The 23323-nt window shown below is 35.0% G+C and overlaps 1 protein-coding gene across 1 annotated transcript in view; it reads left to right on the forward strand.

The window, feature by feature from the left end:
* RNF125 (ring finger protein 125) overlaps positions 1 to 22481 on the forward strand; it is a 32347-nt gene extending 9866 nt beyond the window's left edge. Inside the window, exons 2-6 of the mRNA XM_001369261.4 lie at positions 917 to 1070; positions 11012 to 11103; positions 13483 to 13573; positions 17265 to 17372; positions 19610 to 22481. Of these exons, the coding sequence (XP_001369298.2) occupies positions 917 to 1070; positions 11012 to 11103; positions 13483 to 13573; positions 17265 to 17372; positions 19610 to 19696 (532 nt within the window). The 3' untranslated portion in view covers positions 19697 to 22481. The remainder of the gene's footprint in view (positions 1 to 916; positions 1071 to 11011; positions 11104 to 13482; positions 13574 to 17264; positions 17373 to 19609) is intronic.
* Positions 22482 to 23323: the final 842 nt, after the last annotated feature.

A 23323-nucleotide genomic window follows, 5' to 3' on the forward strand; every position in this document is an offset into this window, starting at 1 on the left:
TAATAGTATAAATCCTATTCCTTTATACAGGGTAGTTTAAGATGCATCATGTCATGCATTGTAAACTAGAGGTAATCTGGTTTAATAGAAAAGAAGCTAGATTTGGAGGAAGGAGAGAAAATTTTAAATCTCTTCACTAATAGTCAATGTGTTCTGATGTGATTAGACTTTCTATTCTTTTAGTCCTTGATTAAGTTACAACTTTAATAAGGATTACTATTCAATAATTATATCTGGGTAGAGGGGAAATGATTTGTTCCTTATGGCATTTTTAAAAGAGTTGATTTTATTTATGACTTGGCCTAACTATTTAAAAGAATTGTATTATTTACTTCAATCAGTTCTTCATTAAGCATTTATTAATGCTTAACTTTGTACCAACTACTATGCTAAGTCCTGAGCCTGCACATAATAAAAACAAAAAGATAGTTCCTTCCCTTGAGGAATTTAAATTCAAGGGGTAAATTATATTTAATATAATGTATTACGGTATTAGGAGGCCAAATTTTCCCATACCCAAACTCATACTCGTAGAGCAAATTCCCATACTCATAGAGCAAGAGCATCTATTCACCCAATGGAGTAAAGAGAAGAGAAGGAAAAGTTAAGGCATAATGAAAAAGCTTTGATATTAAAGATCTCCATTTGACTATATTTCTGTCCATATTATTTTGCTCTCTCCATGTATATTCTTTCCTTTTCATTCAAGCTATACCTACAATGCAGTTCAGGTAACATCAAATGTATTCCTCAAAAAAGACCTGTTAGAAGAGGGAATGTTCTTTTTTTGGGGGGGAGGCTAAAATGCTATGAACCTTTAATTTGGTAGTCCATGTAGTTAAAAAAAGAATTCTATAATTGAAAAATTTCGAACCTTTTGAAGAAAGTGATATGTTTATGTTTTGTTTGGGGGTAGATTCTGTCGTTCCTGTATTTCTACAAGTCTAAGGAACAGTAAGTGGACTTGTCCTTATTGCCGGGCATATCTTCCTTCAGAAGGAGTTCCAGCAACTGATATCATGAAGAAAATGAAAGCAGTATACCAGAACTGCACAGAGTGTAACACTCAGGTATGTGTCACTGAGTAATTCCTAGCTAAGTACACCCTTTACACAATTTGTCATACTTCCCCTAATCTCACTAACCTCTTTAATTTCCATTAAAGACACTTCTATGCTTCCAGTTTTCCATGCAGGTCTTACCTCTCCCTTATAACCTATGTCCAATCAATTAACAATTCTTCATAATTCTACCTTTAACAGTAAATCCACATTTCCCTTCACTTGACTACAACTTCAGTTCTCCCCCTCATAATCTCTTGCCTAGGTTATTGTAGTAGCCTCTTAAATAACATCTCTACTTCTAATCTCTCCCATCTCTATAGTTTGTCCTGGATCAGTATTCTCAAATCAGAGCTTCAGTAATATCACTACCTTCATTGAGAAAGAACAGTGAGTGACTTCTTTTCACCTCTTGGAAGAAATAGACATTCCCTTGTGTATGGCAACTTTAAAATTTTTCAATCTGGCTTGATCTAATCTTACCAGGCTATGAAATTCACATTGCTCTCCTTTATCCATTTTGCTTCTAGTTAAATTAGCCCATTTCCTTTTTCCCATACACGAATTCTGTCTTGCTTTCATGCCTTTCTACAGACTGCTTTAGGTTTGGAATGCTTTTCCATTTCTTAATCTCAGATTCTTCAACTATCTCCAAAGTTTAGTTCATGTCACCTTCGACCTTATTTTCCCATTTGTTAGTGCTTTATCCCTCCCCCCCCCCAACCATTTTGCTAAGACACACACTATTTGTACTTCTCAATTTACATATTTATCTAAGTAGAATATAAACTCCTTGAGGTTGGGGACCGCTTGCTTTGTGTTATAGTACTGGGTAGATAGTAGTTGTTTAATTAAGTGTTTCTTGAATTGATTCCTTTTTAGTTTTTCCAAGCCACCTGGTTTAAAATTGAAATCACCTAGTCAACATGAGCTACATCCATAGGTACTGATGTCATTACCAAGCCGTTGTCAATGATTGTTAAAAGATCTTAGAATGAGGAAAGAACTAGGGAAAATCATGTTAATAAAAAAGAATAAGGTGGAGTGTACAGTCTATAAGTCAGTAAGTTTGACTGATGGTTTAGAAACACCTGGAACATGAAAAAGTGATAGAAAGAACAAGCATAATTTCATCAAGAATAAGTCATGCCATATTAACTTTATTTTCCTTTATGGCAATATTACTAATTGGGAAGATCATGAATATGTTGTAGATATAATTTATCTAGATTTTAGCAAAACATTTGTTAATAGTATATTATTACTGAAAAGATGAAGATATATATATATATATATATAGACTAGACCAAGGTGTCAGACGTTATCCTCTTGTGCCTAGTGTAGAGAAACATTCGTTAATTAAGAATTCATTATGAAATAGTTTAGTAGCATAATTTATTGATAGATACATAAGAGACATTAATAAGTTGGGTTTCTTCAAATCTGAATGGAATCTCAGGGATGATTGATGGGAGAGAATTTTCTCAAGGAGCTTGAGAAAGGCAGTTGATCTAATGATTCTTTTTTGTGGGGCTAAGCTGAACAAAGAAGAGCGACTACAAGTTTGGAAAATCTTGGTGAATTTACATCCTAACAATAAACCATCTTATCAGGCAAGAGAAAAGAAAAAGATTGTTGGGTGCAGTACCTGTACCTGCTCCAATAGGTGGCAATAAAGGCTGACCTGTTAGAATGGAGAAGGCAGTGGAATCTTTGACCAGTTAGAAATCACATCTGAGCAGCAGGAAAGAGAAACCTGACTTATTCTTCTTATTTCTAAGTTTTAAATTTAGATTAGTATAGATAGTTAAGGATTTGGGGGATTTAGATAAATAGGAAGAAAGGATAGTTTTGACTGTCAAAGAAGAAGGAAGTCCTCATGGACCAGATTGGTTGGGGGTTATAGTTAAGATTTATTAGCATAGGAACCTATATAATATAAGAAATACCTTTCTACCTATTTTCCTTTTACTATCCCTTCCTCTAAAATTTTTATACCTACAATAAATATATTTTTATATAACTGGCCTGAGCCAGAATTCTTTCAGACTATTTAGAGAAGCAATTTTTCTCAACAATCAAAAGAACAGCCTATCCACTCAGGACACAGGTATTGGAAATACCTATACCGGTACCAATAATCTATAAGGATCGATTGGTTGAATATCTGGACTCAATAGATGTTAATGATTCCATGTCAGCTTAGTAGTAGGTCTCCAATGGAGAGCTTCAGAGATCTGTGCTTTGCCAGTATTTAACATTTTTGTCCATGGTTTGGATAAAGGCAGAATTGCACCTGTACAATTGCACGCTTATGAAATTTGCAGATGACACAAAGTTGGAAGGAATAGCTAATACTGGATGAAGGGCAGGTGCAAAAAGATCTCTACAGGCTAAAGTATTGAGTTGAATCCAAGAAGATGAATTTAAAATCTTACATTTGGGTTCAGGACACAAACTTTGCAAGTATGAAATGGAAGAAGCATGATTAGGTAACAGTTTAAAAAATACAGGAGGTTTTAGTGAACTATAAGCTCGCTCTGAGTCAGCAGTATGATACTACAACCTAATGTGTCTTGGGCTGTATCATGGAATGCATAACTTTCTGTAATAGGAAGGTGTTGGTTCTGCTATACTCTGCCTTGGTGGACAGACCATAATCTGTATTATTGAACTCAGATCTGGACACCATAATTGAGGAAGGACATTGATAAGCTTAAAAACATAGATTGAGTCCTTGCCATAATGATAATCTTGTTGGAAACTAGAGTGAGGGGAGTAGGTAACCTGGAAAAGAGCACAATTTGGTCACAGTAAGTAAGATAGCTCTCCTCACGTATGTGTAGGGCTGTGATATAGAAGAGCTAATGGTTTTAGTAGACGTTTCAAAGAAGAAAAATTCCATGCTGTTGCTAAAGTGATTTTCTTAAATTACAGTGCTGTGTTACTTCCCAAATCAATAAACTCCAAACTTACTTGCTATTCCTCACACATGATACTTCATCTCCAACTTAAATGCCCTTGCACTGGATGTCTCATTCTTTTTTTTCTTCTTAGTATCTATTCTAAAACAGAAGAGTGGCAAGGGCTAGGCAATTGGGTTTAGTGATTTACCCAGAGTCATATATCTAGGAAGTGTCTCAGATCAGTTCTGACGTCAGGTCCTCTTGACTCCAAGCCTTTTACTTCAAAACTCAATTCAAAATATGTTCTACAAGGGAGCCTTTTTGAATTCCTCTGCCACCTTCCTCCCTGCCAGGAGTGTGCTAGAGACACTTGAACTAGTTTAAATTAAACAGATTGTTAAATTTTCATTTTTTATAAATTTTATAATACATATATAATAAATATAAAATAGTATATTTATACTGTGGAAATGATGGGGGAAATGGTAGTAATGCAGAATAAATTTATGAACCCATTTTTTCTCCCCAAAACCAGTTTTGAACTATTTACCAGAATTCCCTTGCTCCTCCCAACAAATTATCTTTTATTGATTTTGTATGCATTCTCCATTTATTTATATAGGCATATGTTATCCCCCTGGTGAATCTATAAACTTCTTAAGGGTAGAGACTTGTCTCACTTTTGTCTTTGTGTTCCTAGCAGGTAAGTGTGTTACTATGTTAAACACCTAGTAGGTGGTTAATACAGGTTTTCATTGATAAAATATTTAGCATAAGCCTATATGTTTACATGTTCTCAGGTAGCTGGGGGAGAGACTTTTTCATTTTGTCTGTATCCCTAGTATCTAGCATAGTGCCAGGCACACAGAAGTTACTTAATAAATGCTTATCAACTGGTACAAGTCAAACTATCCTAAAGTGGAGTGTTTCCGGAGACAGTGAGTGTGCCTTCATTGGAAGTCTTTGAACAATAACTGAATAACCATTTTGAAGGGGTGTGTTATAGTTTGTGCTCCTTTTCAGATATGGGATGGACCAGATGGCCACTGGGATCCCTACTAACCCTGAAATTCTGTGATTCTGTGAGGGTCCTCTGTTTTCCAATTTGTGAAGTTTCCTCATTCTTGAAGAAATGCCTTCACTTGCCCATGCTGCCTCTTTTTTCTTTCCTTTCTCTGAATCTTCAATTATTATAGATAATAAAATCTTACCTGAAGCAGTTAACATTTAATAAGATAGACTGCAGGGGCAGCTAGATGACTCATTGGATTGAGAGCCAGGCTTAGAGATGGGAGTTCCTAGGTTCAAATGTGGCTTTGGACCCTTTTTAACTGAATGACCTTGGGCAAGTCATTAAAAACAAAAGATATATCCAAATGAGTTCAAGGAAAAGCAAGCAAATCTAAAACAGGGCTTTTGTTCTGATTTCCTTTTTTGTAGGATCATAGATTTATTTTTTTTTAATGCATTTATGTTTTTCATTAGATACTTCCCAATTCCCTATCAAAAAAGTTTAACCTTTTTTTCCCCACTCCCCTATTACTGAGAAAATGAGCAATTTGATATTGGTTAGAGTCATGCAAAACATTTCCATATTAGCCACGTTACAAAAGAAAAGACCCTCCCCACCCCCGAAAAAGGAGAAAAATAAAGTTTAAAAAGTATGCTTCTTTCTGGAGACAGATAGCATTTTTAATTTTTGGTCCTTTGGAATTGTCTTGGATCATTCTTTTGAGGAGCATAGATTTAGAGCAAGAAGAGATGCTAAGAGGCCATCTAGTCTAGTCTCAGAGAGATTAAGAGACTTATCCAAAGTTATTTGGTAGTAAGTGTCAGAGCTGGTATTTGAACTCAAATCCTCTAATACCCCAGCCGGAATGCTTTCTACTCTTCCATTTTTATTCAGGCACCATTTGAAGTCCCATTCTCTTCATTCCCATCATACGTCTTTTTTCTATTTACTGCTTTTCTTTTTATTTTTTTCTATAGTTAAGTAAAGATTTTAATACCATTGGCCATTCCTCCTTTGGCCTTTATTCCCATTCTCTCATCCTTTAGCTGGATATACTTACTGCACCTGACCCTTGCTTTGGTTCTTATCCTAAACTTGTTTCTTCCTTTTTTTTTTTAACCCTTACTCACAGCTGCCTCCTAGAATAAATTTGTTTTAAGGTAAACTGATTCTCCCCTTCTCACCTCCCCTGCTTTTGTGTCTGTCTCTAAAATGGATATTAGGAAAACATGTGTCTGTTTTGTCTTCATCATTTCTTTTCAATTTAGCTGTATCAGGAAATTGCCACATCCTTTCACATTGTCTATTTGGGTTTTTGAGGTTTAATTTTTGTAGCTTTGAGGAAAGAAAAGCACAGAATCAACCCATCCCTATACCATGACTTTGTGTGTGAAGTTTCCTTTGACACAAGATTTTTATCTGCATCTTATGAAACATTTATTCATTTATCTGCTATGTAGCAACAGGTCCCTTATAGATAGGATTGCTAAATGTATGATATCCTTAATGAGAAAGGTTCTTTATTGTTTACTGGTCCAAATATAATGCATTAACCATCTTTTGAGCATAATCTTGATGGAGTTATTGTGGCAAGTATTATGAATCCATAGGATGATACTGAGCATATTAAGAATCCACCATATTTTTGTCTTACCCAGGAGTGTATGTATAAGGTTCCTATTCACTTGCTATGGCCTTATTAAAAAAATTTTTTTAAATAAAGTAAAATTGAACTTCAAGGGATATATGAACAGGTCAAAGTAATACATTGAGGATTAGGTCGTTCTAATTTTTAAGCAAAGTTTTCAAAATTTTCATAGTACAATAATTCAGATTGTATTGTTATCATGAAAGCATTCTTTTTAAAATGGGGGGGCATCTAGATTTCACAGTGGATAGTGGATAGTGCCAGGCCCAGAGAATAATAGGTCCTGGGTATATAGTTTTGTGACCCTGGGAAAGTCACTTAACCCCCATTGCCTACCCCTTATCACTCTTATGCCTTGGAAGCAATACTCTATTTGAAGGTAAGTGTTAAATTTATTTGTGATTGAGACTGAAATATATTAATTAGGTAGTCACCAGGGATTTAATTTCTAAATCCCAAAATGAATTACTTAAGTAAATGGAAATTATGGTAGTTTATTTACAATAGAGGGAAGATATTAAGGGTCCAATTAAAGTAATTTTTATTCCACAAGTCTGTAGGACAGAATACAGTAATATTTTATTTACCCATTGCGAGTCAGGAGTACAGGAAGTTGCCATATCTTAAGAAGTAAAAAAGGCTAGATTTTTGTGTACAAAGGGAAGTATAGTTCCTTAAGTCTGATCTTTTGTCATTTCTCAGGGACAGGGGAGCTAGACTAGCCAATTGTTAGCTACTTTCATAGAACGTATTTTACAAGGAGTGGAGTTCAAGGAGTCCTGCGTCTTAACATATGTCAAGTGCCGCAACCTCGAGTCTCACACTAGGTTCAAGTCTTTTCATATTGGCATAAAAGTTCATCATTCCCACATGGATTGGTTTCCTGTTGACCTGTGTGCTCTGTTGACACTTTTCAGGTTAAATCTGTGATTCTATGGCACTACGAAGATAAAATCTGTGCTCCTTTTTTGATCCCTAGAATCAGACACAATCATTAATGATAGTCCCATAATATTTATCAATAAATGGAAATTTCCATAGTATAAAGCTTTGAGGCATGCATTTTTATGCTAAACAAATGGATATCTTAGCTTATTGCAAAAATCAAAAATAGTTAAAAGAAAATCTTTTCAATACAATTACATGTGCTTCAAATTCCAAAAATGAGAGAAAGAAAAAAAATACTGTATGGCACAAATAAAGTACAATAAAATAGTACAGATCCATCAATAGGGAAGTCTTATAGTCAATAGTTAAATACCATCAATATAGTCAATTATTCATTATCAACAGAGGGTACTCGTTTTACATGGCTACATTGAATCCATGAGTCCCTCTCCCCAATTTTAATAGCTGTCGGTGTAGTTAATAGGACTTGGAAAGGTCCATCATAATTAGGTTCAGTCAACCCAGTACATTTGAAATTCTTTATATACACACTATCACCTGTGTTTAAATCATGAAGTGAGAAGTCTATGGGGCCTGCTTGAACAGCTGCTCCAGAGTCATGGAGTTCTCGCAATTTTGTTTGTAATTGTCTGATATATGTAGCTTGTATCCCCTTCTAATAATGAGGTATAGGCAGGGATAAATGCTTGTGCCTGAATAGGTGGATGTTCAAATAGCATCTCAAATGGTGAGATGTGTAAATCACCTCTGGGTCTGCTTCTGAGATAAAATAGGGCCAGAGGTCTAATTTCAGGGCATTTCAAATGAGTCTCCATGCACAATTTTCGATTCATAGTTTTAAGTTCTTTATTCATTCGTTCAATTTGACCAGAGCTCTGGGGATAATATGGTGTATGAAATTTAGGAATTATCCCCAAATATGAATAAATTTGTGATAAGACTGAATCAGTAAAATGAGTTCCTCTATCCGAGTCAATATGTGCTGGCAGGCCAAAGCGGGGAATAATTTCTTTTAAAAGGACTTTGGCAACAAAAGCAGATGTGACCCGAGCAGTAGAGAATGTTTCAGTCCACCTGGTCAGTTGATCGACTATGACCAGACAAAATTTATACTGTCCAGCCTTTTGGCATAGAGATAAAATCAATTTGTAAATGTTCAAATGGCGTGTAGGCAAGAAGACATCCACCAAAGGCTTTTCCACAAAAGGCGTATTGATTAAAGGCCTGGCAAGTAGGGTAGGCTGTACATACTTTAGAGGCTATAGTAGTTATACCAGGGGCTATCCATACTCTTTTAACAGAGTTCACAATGTCCTGGGTGCCAAAATGAGCATTTTTAATGAATAGATTGGCAAATTTGTTGATAAAAACTCGTAGGGAGCAAGGGTTTTCCTTCAGATGACACCCATACTCCATCAATCTGTTTTGCTTTAAATTTTTGTTTATATTTTTCCACTTCATTTTCATTATAGAAAAGTGATAAATTTAAGTCATCAGTGGTTGTTAATGTTAAAATTAATTCAGGCCCTTTTGTGGCCGCTAGCTTTGCAGCAGAATCTGCTTGGTCATTTCCCCTAGAGACAGGGTCATTGCCACCTGAATGTGCAGAGCAATGAACTACAGCTATGGCTTCGGGCAGCTGGAGAGCAGAAAGAACTTCATTAATAATTTCTGCATTAACTATAGATTTTCCAGATGAGGTTAAAAATCCTCTTTGAAGCCATAGCATGCCAATAGCATGACATATACCAAAGGTGTAGTGGGAGTCTGTGTAGATTGTGACTCATCCTTTGCAATGATACAGGCGTGTTTTAATGCTGTAAGTTCTGTACCTTGTGTGCTTACATTTGAGGGTAAGGAAGCTGACCACAGAATTTCAAATTCATTAACTACTGCAACTCCTGTATAGCACACACCATCTCTCATAAATGAAGAACCATCTGTAAATAATATTAAATCTGAATTATCCAATGGGGGTGTCCAGTAAATCATTACAGGTTTATCAACAATGGACATTAAAGATGTACAATTGTGTAAAGGTTTTCCAGCTGCCCGAAGCCATAGCTGTAGTTCATTGCCAGTGAGGATCTGGTAATTGGGCTATTTGTTCCCTAAGCAAGGGAGATTTAGAAACAGCTCTCCCAGCTAGGACCTTAGGGCCCTGTTGCTAAGATTAAAACAGCTGTGTTTATCAAACCAAATTTGAACTTACCTCTACAGCTGATCAAAATAAGCTATTAAAAGCTGACCTAGAGATAGTCACAGTAATGAAAAAGTTTAGGAAAATTAAGAATATTGAAGGTATTTCATCACAGCCTACATGGTTAAATAACTGTTAAATTTATTTGTGGTTGAGACTGAAATATAATAATAAGGTGGTCGCCAGGGATTTAGTTTCTAAATCCCAAAATGAATTACTAAAGTAAATGGAATTTATGGTACTTTATTTATAATAGAGGGAAGATAGTGAAAGAGAGAGAGAGAGAGCATGCAGGGTCACTAAGTCAATCAACAATGACCATTTAAATGGAAAGAAAGACGTCTGGGTGTCTGTCTTCCAGTCGCTCCTCAAGTGTCTGTCTGTCTTTAAATATCTTCTTCTGGCCTCTGGTCCTCTTTTAAAGATCTTTTTCTCTTGTGTCACCTCTTGTGTCTACTGATCACAGCAGGCCCTCCTCTCCAGGATGGCCCACCCTTTAGTTCACACCTTCTTTGGTTAGTTCACCTTTTGTAGTTACTTAACACCTTTTGTAGTTAAAATGGGTAGATTTACTTAAAATACTGAGTTATCACCTTTTTGTAGATTAAAATAAAAAAATAAATGGTGGATTACAATTCAATCTTCCCAATAAAGGAAGAGCTAAGTATCTTCATTGTTACAATCCGGAGATAGCTAAATTCAATCTTCACATAAGGGTTTTAGTTTTAGTTTTTAATCTTACCTCAGGGTAATTAATGTGGTCCAGTCTGTTTGTAGAGCTTAAAAGGACCATGGGGATAATTTAGCTTGATCCCTTATTTTACAAAAGAAACTGAACTTCAAGTGCAGCTGAATGGTTCAGTGGATAAAGAATAAGTCCTAAAGATAGGAGGTCCTGGATTCAAATGTGACCTCAGACACTTCCTAGTTGTATGAGCCTGGGCAAGGCATTCAACCCCATTTGCCTAGCCTTTTCTGCTTTTCTGTCTTAGAAACAATACGCAGTATTGATTTTAAGACAAAAGGTAAAGACTTTAAAAAAGAAACCTGGGGGTCAAATTGGTAAATGACTCCGTTAAGGCCATTCAGCTAGTCAGCAACAGAACTGAGACTTGAACCAGGTCTCCATATACTAAAAACACTGGGTTGTTTGTTTTTTCAGTTGTTGGGTGGCTTCTTGTGATGCAAAATTAAGAGAGTCATAAACTGGACCATCAGAAATACTTCTAACAACTTCCTTGCAACAACAGATTTATTTAAAATCTTTTTACATAGGTATGTCTCAGTGAAATGAGAGCTCATATAAGGACTTGTCAGAAATATATAGAAAAATATGGACCTCTTCAAGAGCTCAGAGAAATAACAAGGTAAAATGTTTCAATTACATGAAATTTATTAATGAATGTTGTATTTATGAAAGTTTAATTAATTTATTGAATTTCAGTTGTTTTTTAATATTATGCCAATTTACCCTCTATTTCCTCATAAATACCTGCAATATCTTCTTCATTGGGAAGGTAAATGGTACTGTGGAGAGAGCATCAAATCTAGATGCAGAAAGGCTTGAGTTCAAATTTGGCTTCAGACACTTAGGAACTGTGTGATTTTGGGCAAGTTGCTTAACATTTTTGCCTCGGTTTCCTCATCTGTTAAATGATCTGGAGAAGAAAATGGCAAACCACTCTAGAAAACCCAAAAAGGGTCATGAAGAGCCAAATGGGACTGAAAATGAATGAACAACAAAATCTTTGTGGGGTTGTTAGATTCAATGAAATTATGCAAAGCAAATTTAACAAGTTATAAGAATGTTAGGAATTATTACTTGCAAGTAGCTGTATCATTTGCTTTTGGTAATCATGTGGTCAAGTTGTGGGCAGAGGGAGAAAAGGGAATAAGAATTTATATAGCTCGTACTATGTGGTAGGCACTATGCTAAATGCTTTATAAATATTGCCTCATTTCATCCTCACAAGAGCCTTGCCAAGCAAATGTTGTTATCCTCATTTTACAGTTGAAAGAACTGAGGCAAACCAAAGTATCCGGGGTAACACAGTTATAGTAAGTATCTAAGGTCATATTTGAACTCAGGTCTTCCTGATTCCAGACCCAGGGCTCTTATCTATTGTGCTACCTAGCTGCCAGTATCTAGCAAGTGAACACATTTTGCTGACTCCCTTTTACAAATGTAGAGAATGGATCTCTGCCCCCCATCAATTTCCATAAGAGGAAGCTGTTAAATTGAGGAAGAACCAGAAATAGATTGCAGAACTGAACCTTGTGACCAACTATCTAAGCTACTCAGCTACTGCATTTGGACCCAGATTTTCATTTTGCAGATCATAGTTTAAAAGTTGTTCTTTTCTTTTCCTGTTTCTCTCTCTTATATTTCTCTTCATTTTTAAAGAAAAGACTGGTAAATGGTTGGTATCCTAAATGCCATACAGTACTCTTGAGATTAACTGAATATTCATTCCTGGTGGACCCTTTTTTCCCCTCAGGCAGTTTTTTGCAATGGAGATGTAATTGACTTTAGTACATTTTCCCAAAAAGTTCATATTTTCATTCCTCTGATTGGAAGAGTGGTTTAGACTTGTCAGAATAATTGAAAAAGCTGGACTCCATCATCAAGGAAATGATGAAAGCTGAACATGTTGTGTTCTGATGAGATGTCAATTCTTGTGGCCACGAAGTAAAGTCAGAACATTAATACTCAGCTAATTTTTTGAACACCCTCACATCACCTTGGGAACTCAGCTGAGTTCTATTTTTAAGAAAACCTTGGCTTATAATACTGAGAAATTTTAGAGTGATTATTTGCATTACAATGGAGCCTTCCCTTTACAAAGAGACTTGCTATTGGGTTTCTTTAAATAGCAAATAGCCTTTACTCAAAAAAAAAAAATACACTGTACATCTTTTCAGCAATAGAACTGGCTTTTAAAAGAATGGATCGGTAGCTGCCGCTTTTAACATTCAAAAACTGAAGTAAATTGGATTTTACTTCTTAATTAGTTAATAATACACTAAATGTTTTCTGTTCTCTGAATGTAGAAATATTTATGTTTGTGAATGCTTATCAAGTTCATAGTAATAAAAGAGAAAATTAAAATAATAAACTAGGTTTCTAGAACAAAAACATATTTTGTTAGGATGTTACCTTTGAAATTCTATTAAATCAACAGGCATATATTGTTGAATGTTCTGTGATCAGTGTTTTAGAATAGATAATCCAAAAGTCTTCTTGAGAAGACTTAGGGTTCCCTCTTTGGTATCTGGTTGTGTGCCCTGATGCCATCTTGAACAAATTGATCACAGACTCTTTAATCCTTGATTTGTATCATTCGCTATATATTCATATAAACAATAAAATTTTAGTTTTCCACATGAAGAAATAATACAGAAATCATAAGGGAATATTTGGGTCATGGAAGATAACTCAGCTAAATAGTAGAGATGGGTATATTGCTTGGTTTTGTAGGTGATGAGCCATACACAAATAGTAATTTTCTTCTTAGAAGATTAAAATTTTTCTTACTGTATTTTATTATATTCTGCTCATATGCCTTTAGAAAATTTAGGAGAGAAATTTTCTTATATCTATTTTACATATAAGGAAACTGGGGCATATTTTAGCTTAAGTAACTGATCAAATGTAAAGTCAATGTCAGGGCTAGGACTAGACCCTAATGTATTTGGCTATTTCTGCTTATGCGCTTACTACACTATAGTTGTATCTTTTATTCCAGATGTTCATGTCCATTTTGTGAGAGAGAATTGGATGAAGATAGCTTGCTTAACCATTGTCTCACTTATCACAGATCAGAAAGGAGGCCAGTGGTATGTTTTTCTGTTCCTTTATGTTTATTCTATCTAAGCAAGAAACCATTATTAGCAGATTCATTAATTAGGGTTGTCTTTGTGATTAAAAAAAATTTATGAGAGGTTATTTATCTGATTTCACTGGTGTGTGGGATTCTAGGTATAGAAACAAAAACTGTCAATTCATAAGGATCAATAGTCACTGTGTAATTTTCTATTATTTATTTTTTAAACCTTTATCTTCTTAGTATCAATTCTAAGACACTAAAGAGTGTAAAGAGGGCTACACACATAGGGTTAAATGACTTGCCCAAGATCCCAGGACTTCCTGACTCCAGGCCTAGCTCTAACCACTGGACTGCCTAGCTGCCACTGTGTCATTTATTATTGTAGAGAGCTTCCTGAAGCATCGAAGGTTTGGGTAATTTGCCCATGTTCCCCGAGCCAGTGACTAAGGCAAGACTTGAATTCAGGTCTTCCTGAATAATAGGATCTCTGTCCACCCCGTTATTTTGATAGTCAGTTTTCATTGTTAGCTTAAGATTCTGTATGCTTGATTACTAGCTGTATACTCTGTCCTGTGTCAGCCTGAACCTCTCTTATGAGATTTATTCTTGTTCCTGTGAAATTAAAGAACATTCTTTTTCTCTAATAGAGAATGAGTTTCAGTGCAAATAAGTTCTTTTAGTTGACAACTGACATATAAATGTGACCCTAATTTGATGCTAATCATTATTCTATTTAATGTAACACATAATTTCTTTCAAAGAGCAAATTTCTTTTTGGTTGGGGATGTAGTTAATCAAAAAACTTATAATTGTTTTACCTTATGAGAGAGCAAACAACACAGATCTAACTTTTTATATGCAAACATTCATCAAACTCTTAATTTTTGCAGTCCTACATAGGGGCATTTAGATGGCTCCGTGGACAGAGCTTTGGACCTAGAGACCGGAAGACCTGATTTCAAATCTGGCCTCAGATTTTTATTAGCTTTGTGACCCTGGGCAAGTCACTAAAACTTACTCTGTTTGCTTTAATCCACTGGAGAAGGAAATGGCAAACCACTCTAGTATCTTTGCCAAGAAAACCTCATCAACAATATGGTCCATAGGATCAGGAAGAATCAGAGACAACTAACCAACAACTTAGAGTTTAATGACATATTTACCTTATCACCAAACCTAAACTGCATTATTTTTTTAAAGGAGCACATTTGAGCATTATTGAACTCTAGGGTGACTTCTCTACATGAAGAATTAGTCAGCCACAAAAAGTTACACAGCTAGAAAAGTAATTCTTAAATGTCTTCTAAGTACCTCCAAAAATAAAGTTAAGAAGATTTGAGTTCAAATCCTATGTCTGACCTCTTGGTTTCCTGGGGAAATGGGGAAAATAATAAGACCCACTTCACAAGGTTGTTGTAAGGACCAAATGAGAAAATATATGAGAAGCATTTAGCAAACCTTAAACACTTCTATAAATGTTGGTTAGCTATTATTTCACTCCACCAAATCTCTTTGAACAATGAAAACTTGTGTTCTCTACACCTTTCAAATAAGTACAAAATCTTAAAGACTTGATCCTTTTTTAAGAACTTTTGAGTTTAAAATCAATACTATGTATTGGTTCCAAGACAGAAGAACAGTAGGAGCTAGACCATAGGGGTCAAGTTATGTTGAGTCTAGCTAGAAAGTGTCTGAGATTATATCTGAACCCAGGACCTACTATCTCTAGCCTTGGTTCTCAATCCACAGAGCCACCCAGCTGCTCCCCATGATCCATTATTGATGTCAGTTGCTCATTCTCTACAATCCCTTCATGAAAAAGCCCTTCATATATAATTTAGTCACGTAATGATTTTGAATAAATGGTAGAGTAGACATATGGGTCAGTAGTCATTTATGTTTTCTCTGTAACCTATTTTTTGTGATGATATTAGTAAGATTTTTTTTTTACTTTTGTTTTTCTTTTGCTCCTTTGGAATCTTTCCTCTTGCCCCGATACCTTTTCTATCAGTCACTCAGGGCCAGTTGTATAGGAAAGATTCCTTGTCCCACAGGGTCTTCAGTGGAGCCGAAGTCATGGGCAAATGAAGTCCTCAGAACAATAAATCTGATTTCACCAGGGCTTGAATCTTTTTTGTGTCATCAACCCCTCAGATAGTTTGATCAACCTCTTCTCCAAATAATGTTTTTAAACACAGAACTATAAGATTACAAAGGAAACCAATTATGTTGAAAAGAAGTTGTCAAAATATTTTTAAAAATAAATTCATGAAAATGCTATTCACTCCCAAAGAAAGAAATAATAGAATCTAAATGTAAACTGAAGCATACTTTTTGTTTTGTTTTGTTATTTTTCTTGGTGGCGTATATTGTTTGGTTTTGTGTTTGTTTTTTGTGTGTATGTGTGTGTGAACATGAGTAATGTGGAAGTGCGTTTTGCATGACTGCACATGTATAATTTGTATCCAATTGCTTTTCTTCTCAAAGAGGAAGGAAAGGAGAGAAATTAGACCACCACAAAATTGTAGAAAATGAATATAAAAATTGTTTTCATGTGCAATTGGAAAAGATAAAACATTTTTTAGAAGAATCAAATTGCCCAAAACAAAACTCTCAAGTTCATGGACCCCACATTAAGAACTCTTGGACAAAAGTAAGAGTGAAGGCAGGAGAATTCATTTATACCCAATGGAGCAAAAGGAGGGGGAAAAAAATAAGCAAACACAGTTGGAAATCAGGTACTTGAAAGGGAAGAAAGGTAGAAAACTGAAGGGCATTGGCAATCTGAAAGAAAGAAGAGAAGAAATACATGAAATTAAACTATAGAGAGGAAAATTTCATGGAAATAAAAGGAAGAGAAGATATGAAAAGAAAAAGGAGTGATGGAATAGGGAGGTGAGGAGACAGAAAAAGGTGGGGGGGGAGCAGCTGCACATAATATTTTTCTGAAAATTCTACTCTAATCTACCAGGAATTTTCCTCTTAAAAAGTTGGCTAGTACAGAGAAGAAAAACATGATTGATCACATGTTTTCAATGGGTATATGATTGGGGATTTTGACTTTAAATGATCACTATTGCAAATATTAATAGTATGAAAATTGGTTTTAAACAATGACACATGTATAATCCAGTGAATTGCTTGTCGGCTCTGTGAGTGGGAAGGAGAAGAGGGGACAGAAAGAACATGAATCATGTAATCATGGGGAAATATTCTTAATTAATTAATTAATTTTGGGGGGGTTGGCTAGCAAATCTTAGTTTTATTTTTTTTTCTGCCAGACCTTCAAAGAGAAGGCAACTTAAAATAATTGTGCTAATTTGCATTTAGGTGGTGTTTTAAGTTTTGCAAAGTGTTTTTTCCCATAATCCTGTGAAGTAAATAGTGAAACTTTTATTATCTCCTAGGATGTCTATCAGTAACCTTTTAATAGTTCCACTCTAAGTATCTCCAGATAGGAGCTCTTTACCCTCTCCTCTCCATCATCATCTGTGAACTGCCTGAGAGGGTAGATTAAGTGTGACATTCATTGAGGCATGACTGGAATGGACATGCTGTTCTGATATCAGAAATCCTAAATGAAGGGATCCCAAAATAAACACTCAGAATTAAAGTACATTTTGTTACAGTTTCATGTTTCTCTAATCTAGCACTAATAGCTCTGTCAGTTTCCCAATATTGCCCTTTATGTTTGTTTACAGTTCTGTCCGCTTTGTCATTTTATACCTAATGGAGAGTCACGCAACTCCAGTGACAGTTTGATCCGGCACCTGCAAATCAGACACACAATGTTTTATGATGAATTCATTGTAAGTAAATAACCTCATCTTTTTTTCTTAAATTTATGGTAATTAAATTAAATATTTTTTCCTAGTCAGACAAAATTTGGGAAAGAAAACGGTCTGAAGGTTTAGGCACTGTAATATTTACTACACCCTTATAAAAAACATACTTCATCCATTTCAAATATCCCCATCTGACCAAACTGGGCGAGCGCTCCCCCTTTTTTAGTGGTTTACTGGGTTTCATCTGAGCCTCATAGCTCTGTAAGTGAGGTATGACAAGCTCCTAAGAACAACTGGGTGACACAGAGGATGACACAATGTTTGGTTTGGAGTCAGGAGGACCCAAGTTCAAATAATACCACAGATGGGGCAGCTGGGTAGCTCAGTGGATTGAGAGCCAGTCCTAGTGACCTGAGGTCCTCGGTTCAAATCTGGCCTCAGAGACTTCCCAGCTGTGTGACCCTGGGCAAGTCACTTAACCCCCATTGCCTAGCCCTTACCACTCTTCTGTCTTGGAGTCAATATAAGGTAAGGGTTAAAAAAAAAATACCACAGGGCACTGGGCAATTCACTTAAGGTCTCTAAATTTGTTTTCTCATACATAAAATCATAGCATCCACTTTATAAGAGTTTGGGGAATCAAATGAGATAGCATACTTTATATGCTTTAAATCCCAGTATAAATCCTTGTTATCATTATTTTAGATACCTTATTTTTCTAAGCCTCCTATTTCATTTTTTTAATTTTATTTTTTATTTATTTATTTATTTTTTAAACCCTTACCTTCCGTCTTGGAGTCAATACTGTGTATTGGCTCCAAGGCAGAAGAGTGGTAAGGGCTAGGCAATGGGGGTCAAGTGACTTGCCCAGGGTCCCACAGCTGGGAAGTGTCTGAGGCCAGATTTGAACCTAGGACCTCCTGTCTCTAGGCCTGGCTCTCAATCCACTGAGCTACCCAGCTGCCCATTTTTTTAAATTAAATGCTACCCATTTTTAAAAATTAAAATTAAATGTATTGATCCTTTAAAATGCTGCTTTCACTTTCCAGTGATTAACCCTCTTTCTTCTACCAATTGAACTCTTCCTCACAACAACAAAGTATATCTAAACAAAATAAATCAACCTTGATCATGTCTGACCTCATTCTGTGGCCCACCACTTCCCTGGTGAGAGGAGGAAAATGTGCTTCATTGACAGTTCATTGAAGTCATGATTGATCATTGCATTCTTTGACTTTTGTTTTGCTTCATCTTATTGTGGACATTGTGCAAATTATTGTACTGGTTCTGTTCACTTCACTTCACACAAGTCCTCCCAAGTTTCCCTGGATTCTTCATATTTTTAATTGTGTGATAATATTCCATTAAATTAATATCTTAATTTGTTGAGCAATTTTCCAGTTAATGGGCATTAGCTTTGTTTCTAGCTCATTACTTACCACGAAAAATGTTGTTATATATGCATACATATGTATATGTTTATTATACTTACACACACATGTGTGTGTATATATATGTACATATATATATAATTTTTGTTTGTTTTTTTTTTTTGACTAGAGAAGTGAATAGCTTTGGAGTCAGTAAAACCTGGGTTCAAATCGTGGCCTGATACATAGCAGCTTTCTTTTTAAAATTTTTGCCTAGCTCGATCTACTGAGCCACCTACATGCCCCCATACTAATTGTTTTTTATGTTTGTTTTTGTTTATTTTTTATTTGTCTTTTCAGCAAGTCATTTTAAGTGTCTTAAATCCTTGTGTTATTGAGAAGATGCTGATTCACATCAGCAGGAAGAGTTTACAAACTAGTGAAGCCAAAAACTGAGACCCAAAACATTTTTTTTTGCGTGTTTTTACTTTGGATTTTGATAGTTTTTTAGCCTTATGCCTTAGTTTAGAGATCACTAACTTAATAGGATTCAGCTCCAGGTTTGACTCATAATAGGGCATATGGAGAGTTTGGGAGTTTGTTTTCTTTTGAAAGTGTTTGACATTCAGACAACCCAAAATAGCATTCAGTAGCACTACTGAAGGCCAGTGAATCATTCTAGCTTTTCCCTTGCCCTATGGATTATATGCATTTTTTGTGTGTGAATGCTAGTATATAGCCTTGATGACTGCTAATTAATTGGCTTGATATTTACTTGACATTCTGAACTAGTGGTACTCATAGGATAGATTAGAATGAAAAGATAAAGCTATTTTTTAAAAAAATGTATCTTATCATTTTGCTAACTTATAAGTATTTTCTCTATTTCAGGATTTTAATGTAATAGAAGAAGCTCTGATCCGAAGAGTCCTAGACCGGTCACTTTTAGAATATATGAATCATTCAAATAGCACCTAATTATCCTAAGAGGAGAAAAGATTTTCCATGGATTCAGTATATTAAGATACTGCTTTAACAATTAAAGAGGTATCTTTGGCCTTCAAGAAAAGCACAGATATAACAAACCTGTAATGTTTGTGTGTGTCTGTTATTGTGTTTATCTGGAAATTTAAAAACCACTATATTATCCCTTTGGTGATTTATATTCATAGTCTCCTGTTGAGATTTCCTGATATTTAGTAGTAATAATTATATCAGCCAGGAGGTTTAAGGTGGATAACCATACAGGGCATGTTAAAGGGGGGAGTTGTTCTTGTTGGGAAATCAGATGAATTTTTGCAGGAATAGTGCCATAGATTAATAGTAAACAACAAGACTGACAGTGATAACCATCAAATCGCTTTATATATTTTTAAAAATTGAATGAGTTAAGTATTTAAGAAAAACCTGAAAGTAGTTTCTAATTCTTATATTCTAGGTTCTAAGATGTTATTATGAATGCAAAATTTTAATGGAAATGAGAGAGGGAACTATTGTGGTAGATAACAATATCCCTTTAAGTTGTATGCTGTTACTTAATACTGTAACAAAATAAATACTGTAATAGGAATGTATTCTTAATGCTTTCATTTTTAAAAATATGTATCTATCATAAGCAGAATATATTTGAAAAGTTGGTGGTTAATGTTAATTATTGTTAGGAGATTCCTATAATGTAAATAAGTGCTAAAATATTATGGCCTGACATTTTACATGTAAAAAATATCTTGTTTGAACAGAATTTTTTTTGAAGCAAAGCCCATACCAGGTTGATTTTTCAACTAAAAAGGTATATTGATTTATGAAGACAATTCATTCAACTCCTTAGGGTAAGATTTTATTCAGCTAAGTTTTGGATTAGTAGTTCTAATGAGAAATGGTCCTTTCTGCTTATTCCTTCTATATAAGGACTATTTATAGTATGGAAACTTAAAGAAGAAAAATGAGTACCATTTCTTTAGAGGCCTGGTTCCTATTCTTCTATCACCTTTAGAACTTAACACATGTTTAAAAATATTGGAAGGGTATATGGGAACTGAGAAGACTACAAAGAAATGAAACCTGGGTAGTCCAAAATCTCATTTGGGGAAGTTAGTTTTCCTTTACTGAAAAGCCTAGATGAGTTATATATAACTTCTTTTTCGTTAGAATTCTTAAGATAAATTGTAAAAGAAAAAGAAAAGATTCTGAGTTATCCAAAACTGGGTCATTTGTTAGAAATCTAATTAGTTTAGGAGAGAACTTAGAAAGGTGATATAAGTAAAAACCACTCCCCACCCCCTTTTTTTTACATGAAAGGAAACATAGAAAAGTGGCTTTCAACTTGTCTAAGATTATTCTTAACAGAGCTAAGACCCAAAAGCCTCCTAACTCCTTATCTTTCTATTATGGTTGATGTTCAGTTATAGCCATTGGACCATACTTGTCATGGGGTTTTCTTGGTAAAGATAGAGGATCGATATGCCTTTTCCTTCTTCTTAAAACAAACAGATTAAGTGATCTTTCTATTGATACCACTCTGCTTGAGAAGGAAAAGAGAGTAATATCTAGTGTTAATGTTGAATATCTATACAACAAGCAGAGTGGCATCATTATAAGAGCATAGGATCTAGGAGTAATAAGACAAGGCTTGGCACACTGTCTCTATGTGCCCTGGGACTAGTCTTATTCTCTAAACTTAAGTATTCACATCTATAAAATGGTGATAAATAATACCTGACCTTCCTACCTCATACAATGTTGAAAGAATCAAATGAGAGGATACATGTGAAGGTGTGCTATAAATTATTAAAGCACTATACCAATATTAATCAGTCATTATATTTAGACTAGTGGAGAGATGAACTTCAGATTTAACAAAAATTGTTAAAAGTCTAAATTTTTAATAAACATGAATTTTTTTAAGACACTCCTATAGTGTAAACTATATAAGATTGAATTTAATTTATCTGCTACAGGAGACCTCCAACATCTAAATTCTGCCTCAAATCTCCTTTCATCATGCTTTTACCACTGATCTCAAATCAAGAACTACTTATTAATGAGCCCTAATGTGTTACATGTTTCTGATTTAGCAGAGTCCAAACTCCTAGAGTTTTATTCCAGAATTATCATAAACATGCAGTTTGTTGAGTGAGTATTAAAGTGACTTAGTCATCTGGGATGAGAATGATGGGAACAACAAAGGAAAAAAATGTCATTAACGTCTAAAATAGTGTCTCTCTGGTAATTCAGTACTCCTAGCGGCCAAATGGACAACCTAGAAAAGAAAATTACCTATTATTAGCCCACCCCTATGTAAAACCTAAGCTAGGATGTATATTCTATGAGGATATGTCAACTTGATTATGTCAAACCAGATTGTGGGTTGGAGATAGAGGTTGAGTATTAATGAATGATAGAGACAGGTCTAGAATTTCAGCTTCCCAGGCCTACAGAGTCACACTGCTCTGATGTAAGTGATAAAACTTACCATCATAGATTCATGAGGCAAGTAAGCTTATTGAGTTTATGAAAGGTAGTAACAATACGGTTTGTGGTCATAAGGACAGAGGTGCTAAAATGTCTTAAAAGAGATCCACTCTTGTTTCATTCCTCAACAACAAAAACTATAATTATCAGAATTTTAAAAATTAACAATTACTGATTTTCTTTTGTAAAGATGTCTTATGAGAAACAAAGGATGGCAGGACCATTGCTTTTGTTTAAAATATGTATCTATTCATAAATGCTGACCTTCAATAAATGGTTTTCCTAAACCTAACCTGATTTTGTGTTATCATTTATGTGCACTTAAAACAGAAATTCCTATAAACCAACATGACCACAAATTGAGACTCTGCATACATAAACTCAGTGAACTAGGGTTGGGTAACAATGAAGAGTTAGTATAGCATTAGTGGTCTGTCATCTTGCCAAGAAGATTTTCTACTCTATTATATGTACTACATGTACCTTTCAAGATTTTCCCCTGAGCTCTGCAGTCTCCCCAGACTTCCTTAACAGAATCTGGGACAACACAGTTGATATTTCAAACCTCATATCTTTGTTTGCTGTTTTGTATTACCACCCTCCCAACCGATGCCCCATTAGTTTATAATAATTACATAACATTCAGTTTTAGAGCAGTTTCAACTCCCTTATTATGTTGTTGGAGTCATGTATATATTTTTTCTGTGCTTTTTTTGATCTGTTTCAGTTCATAAAAGTCTTCTCATGCTTCTCTGAATTCTACATATTCATTGCTATAGAACAATAATATTCCATTATGTTCATATACCAAAATTTTAGTTAAGTTTTTTTCTAATTATATGTAAAAACAATTTTTTTAACATTGATTTTTTAAAAATTTCAGTTCCAGGGGCAGCTGGGTGGCCCAGTGGATTAAGAGTCAGGCCTAGAGACCGGAGGTCCTAGGTTCAAATCTAACCTCAAGACCCTTCTTAGTTGTGTGAGCCTGGGAAAGTCACTTAACCCCCATTGCCTAGCCTTTACCACTCTTCTGCCTTGGAACCAATACACAGTATTGATTCCAAGACAGAAGGTAAGGGTTAAATAAAAAAGAAAGGAATAAAATTAATTGATGATTATTTTCTGAATCCTTAT

Source organism: Monodelphis domestica, chromosome 3 (assembly GCF_027887165.1).
Source record: "Monodelphis domestica isolate mMonDom1 chromosome 3, mMonDom1.pri, whole genome shotgun sequence".
Lineage (NCBI taxonomy): Eukaryota > Metazoa > Chordata > Mammalia > Didelphimorphia > Didelphidae > Monodelphis > Monodelphis domestica.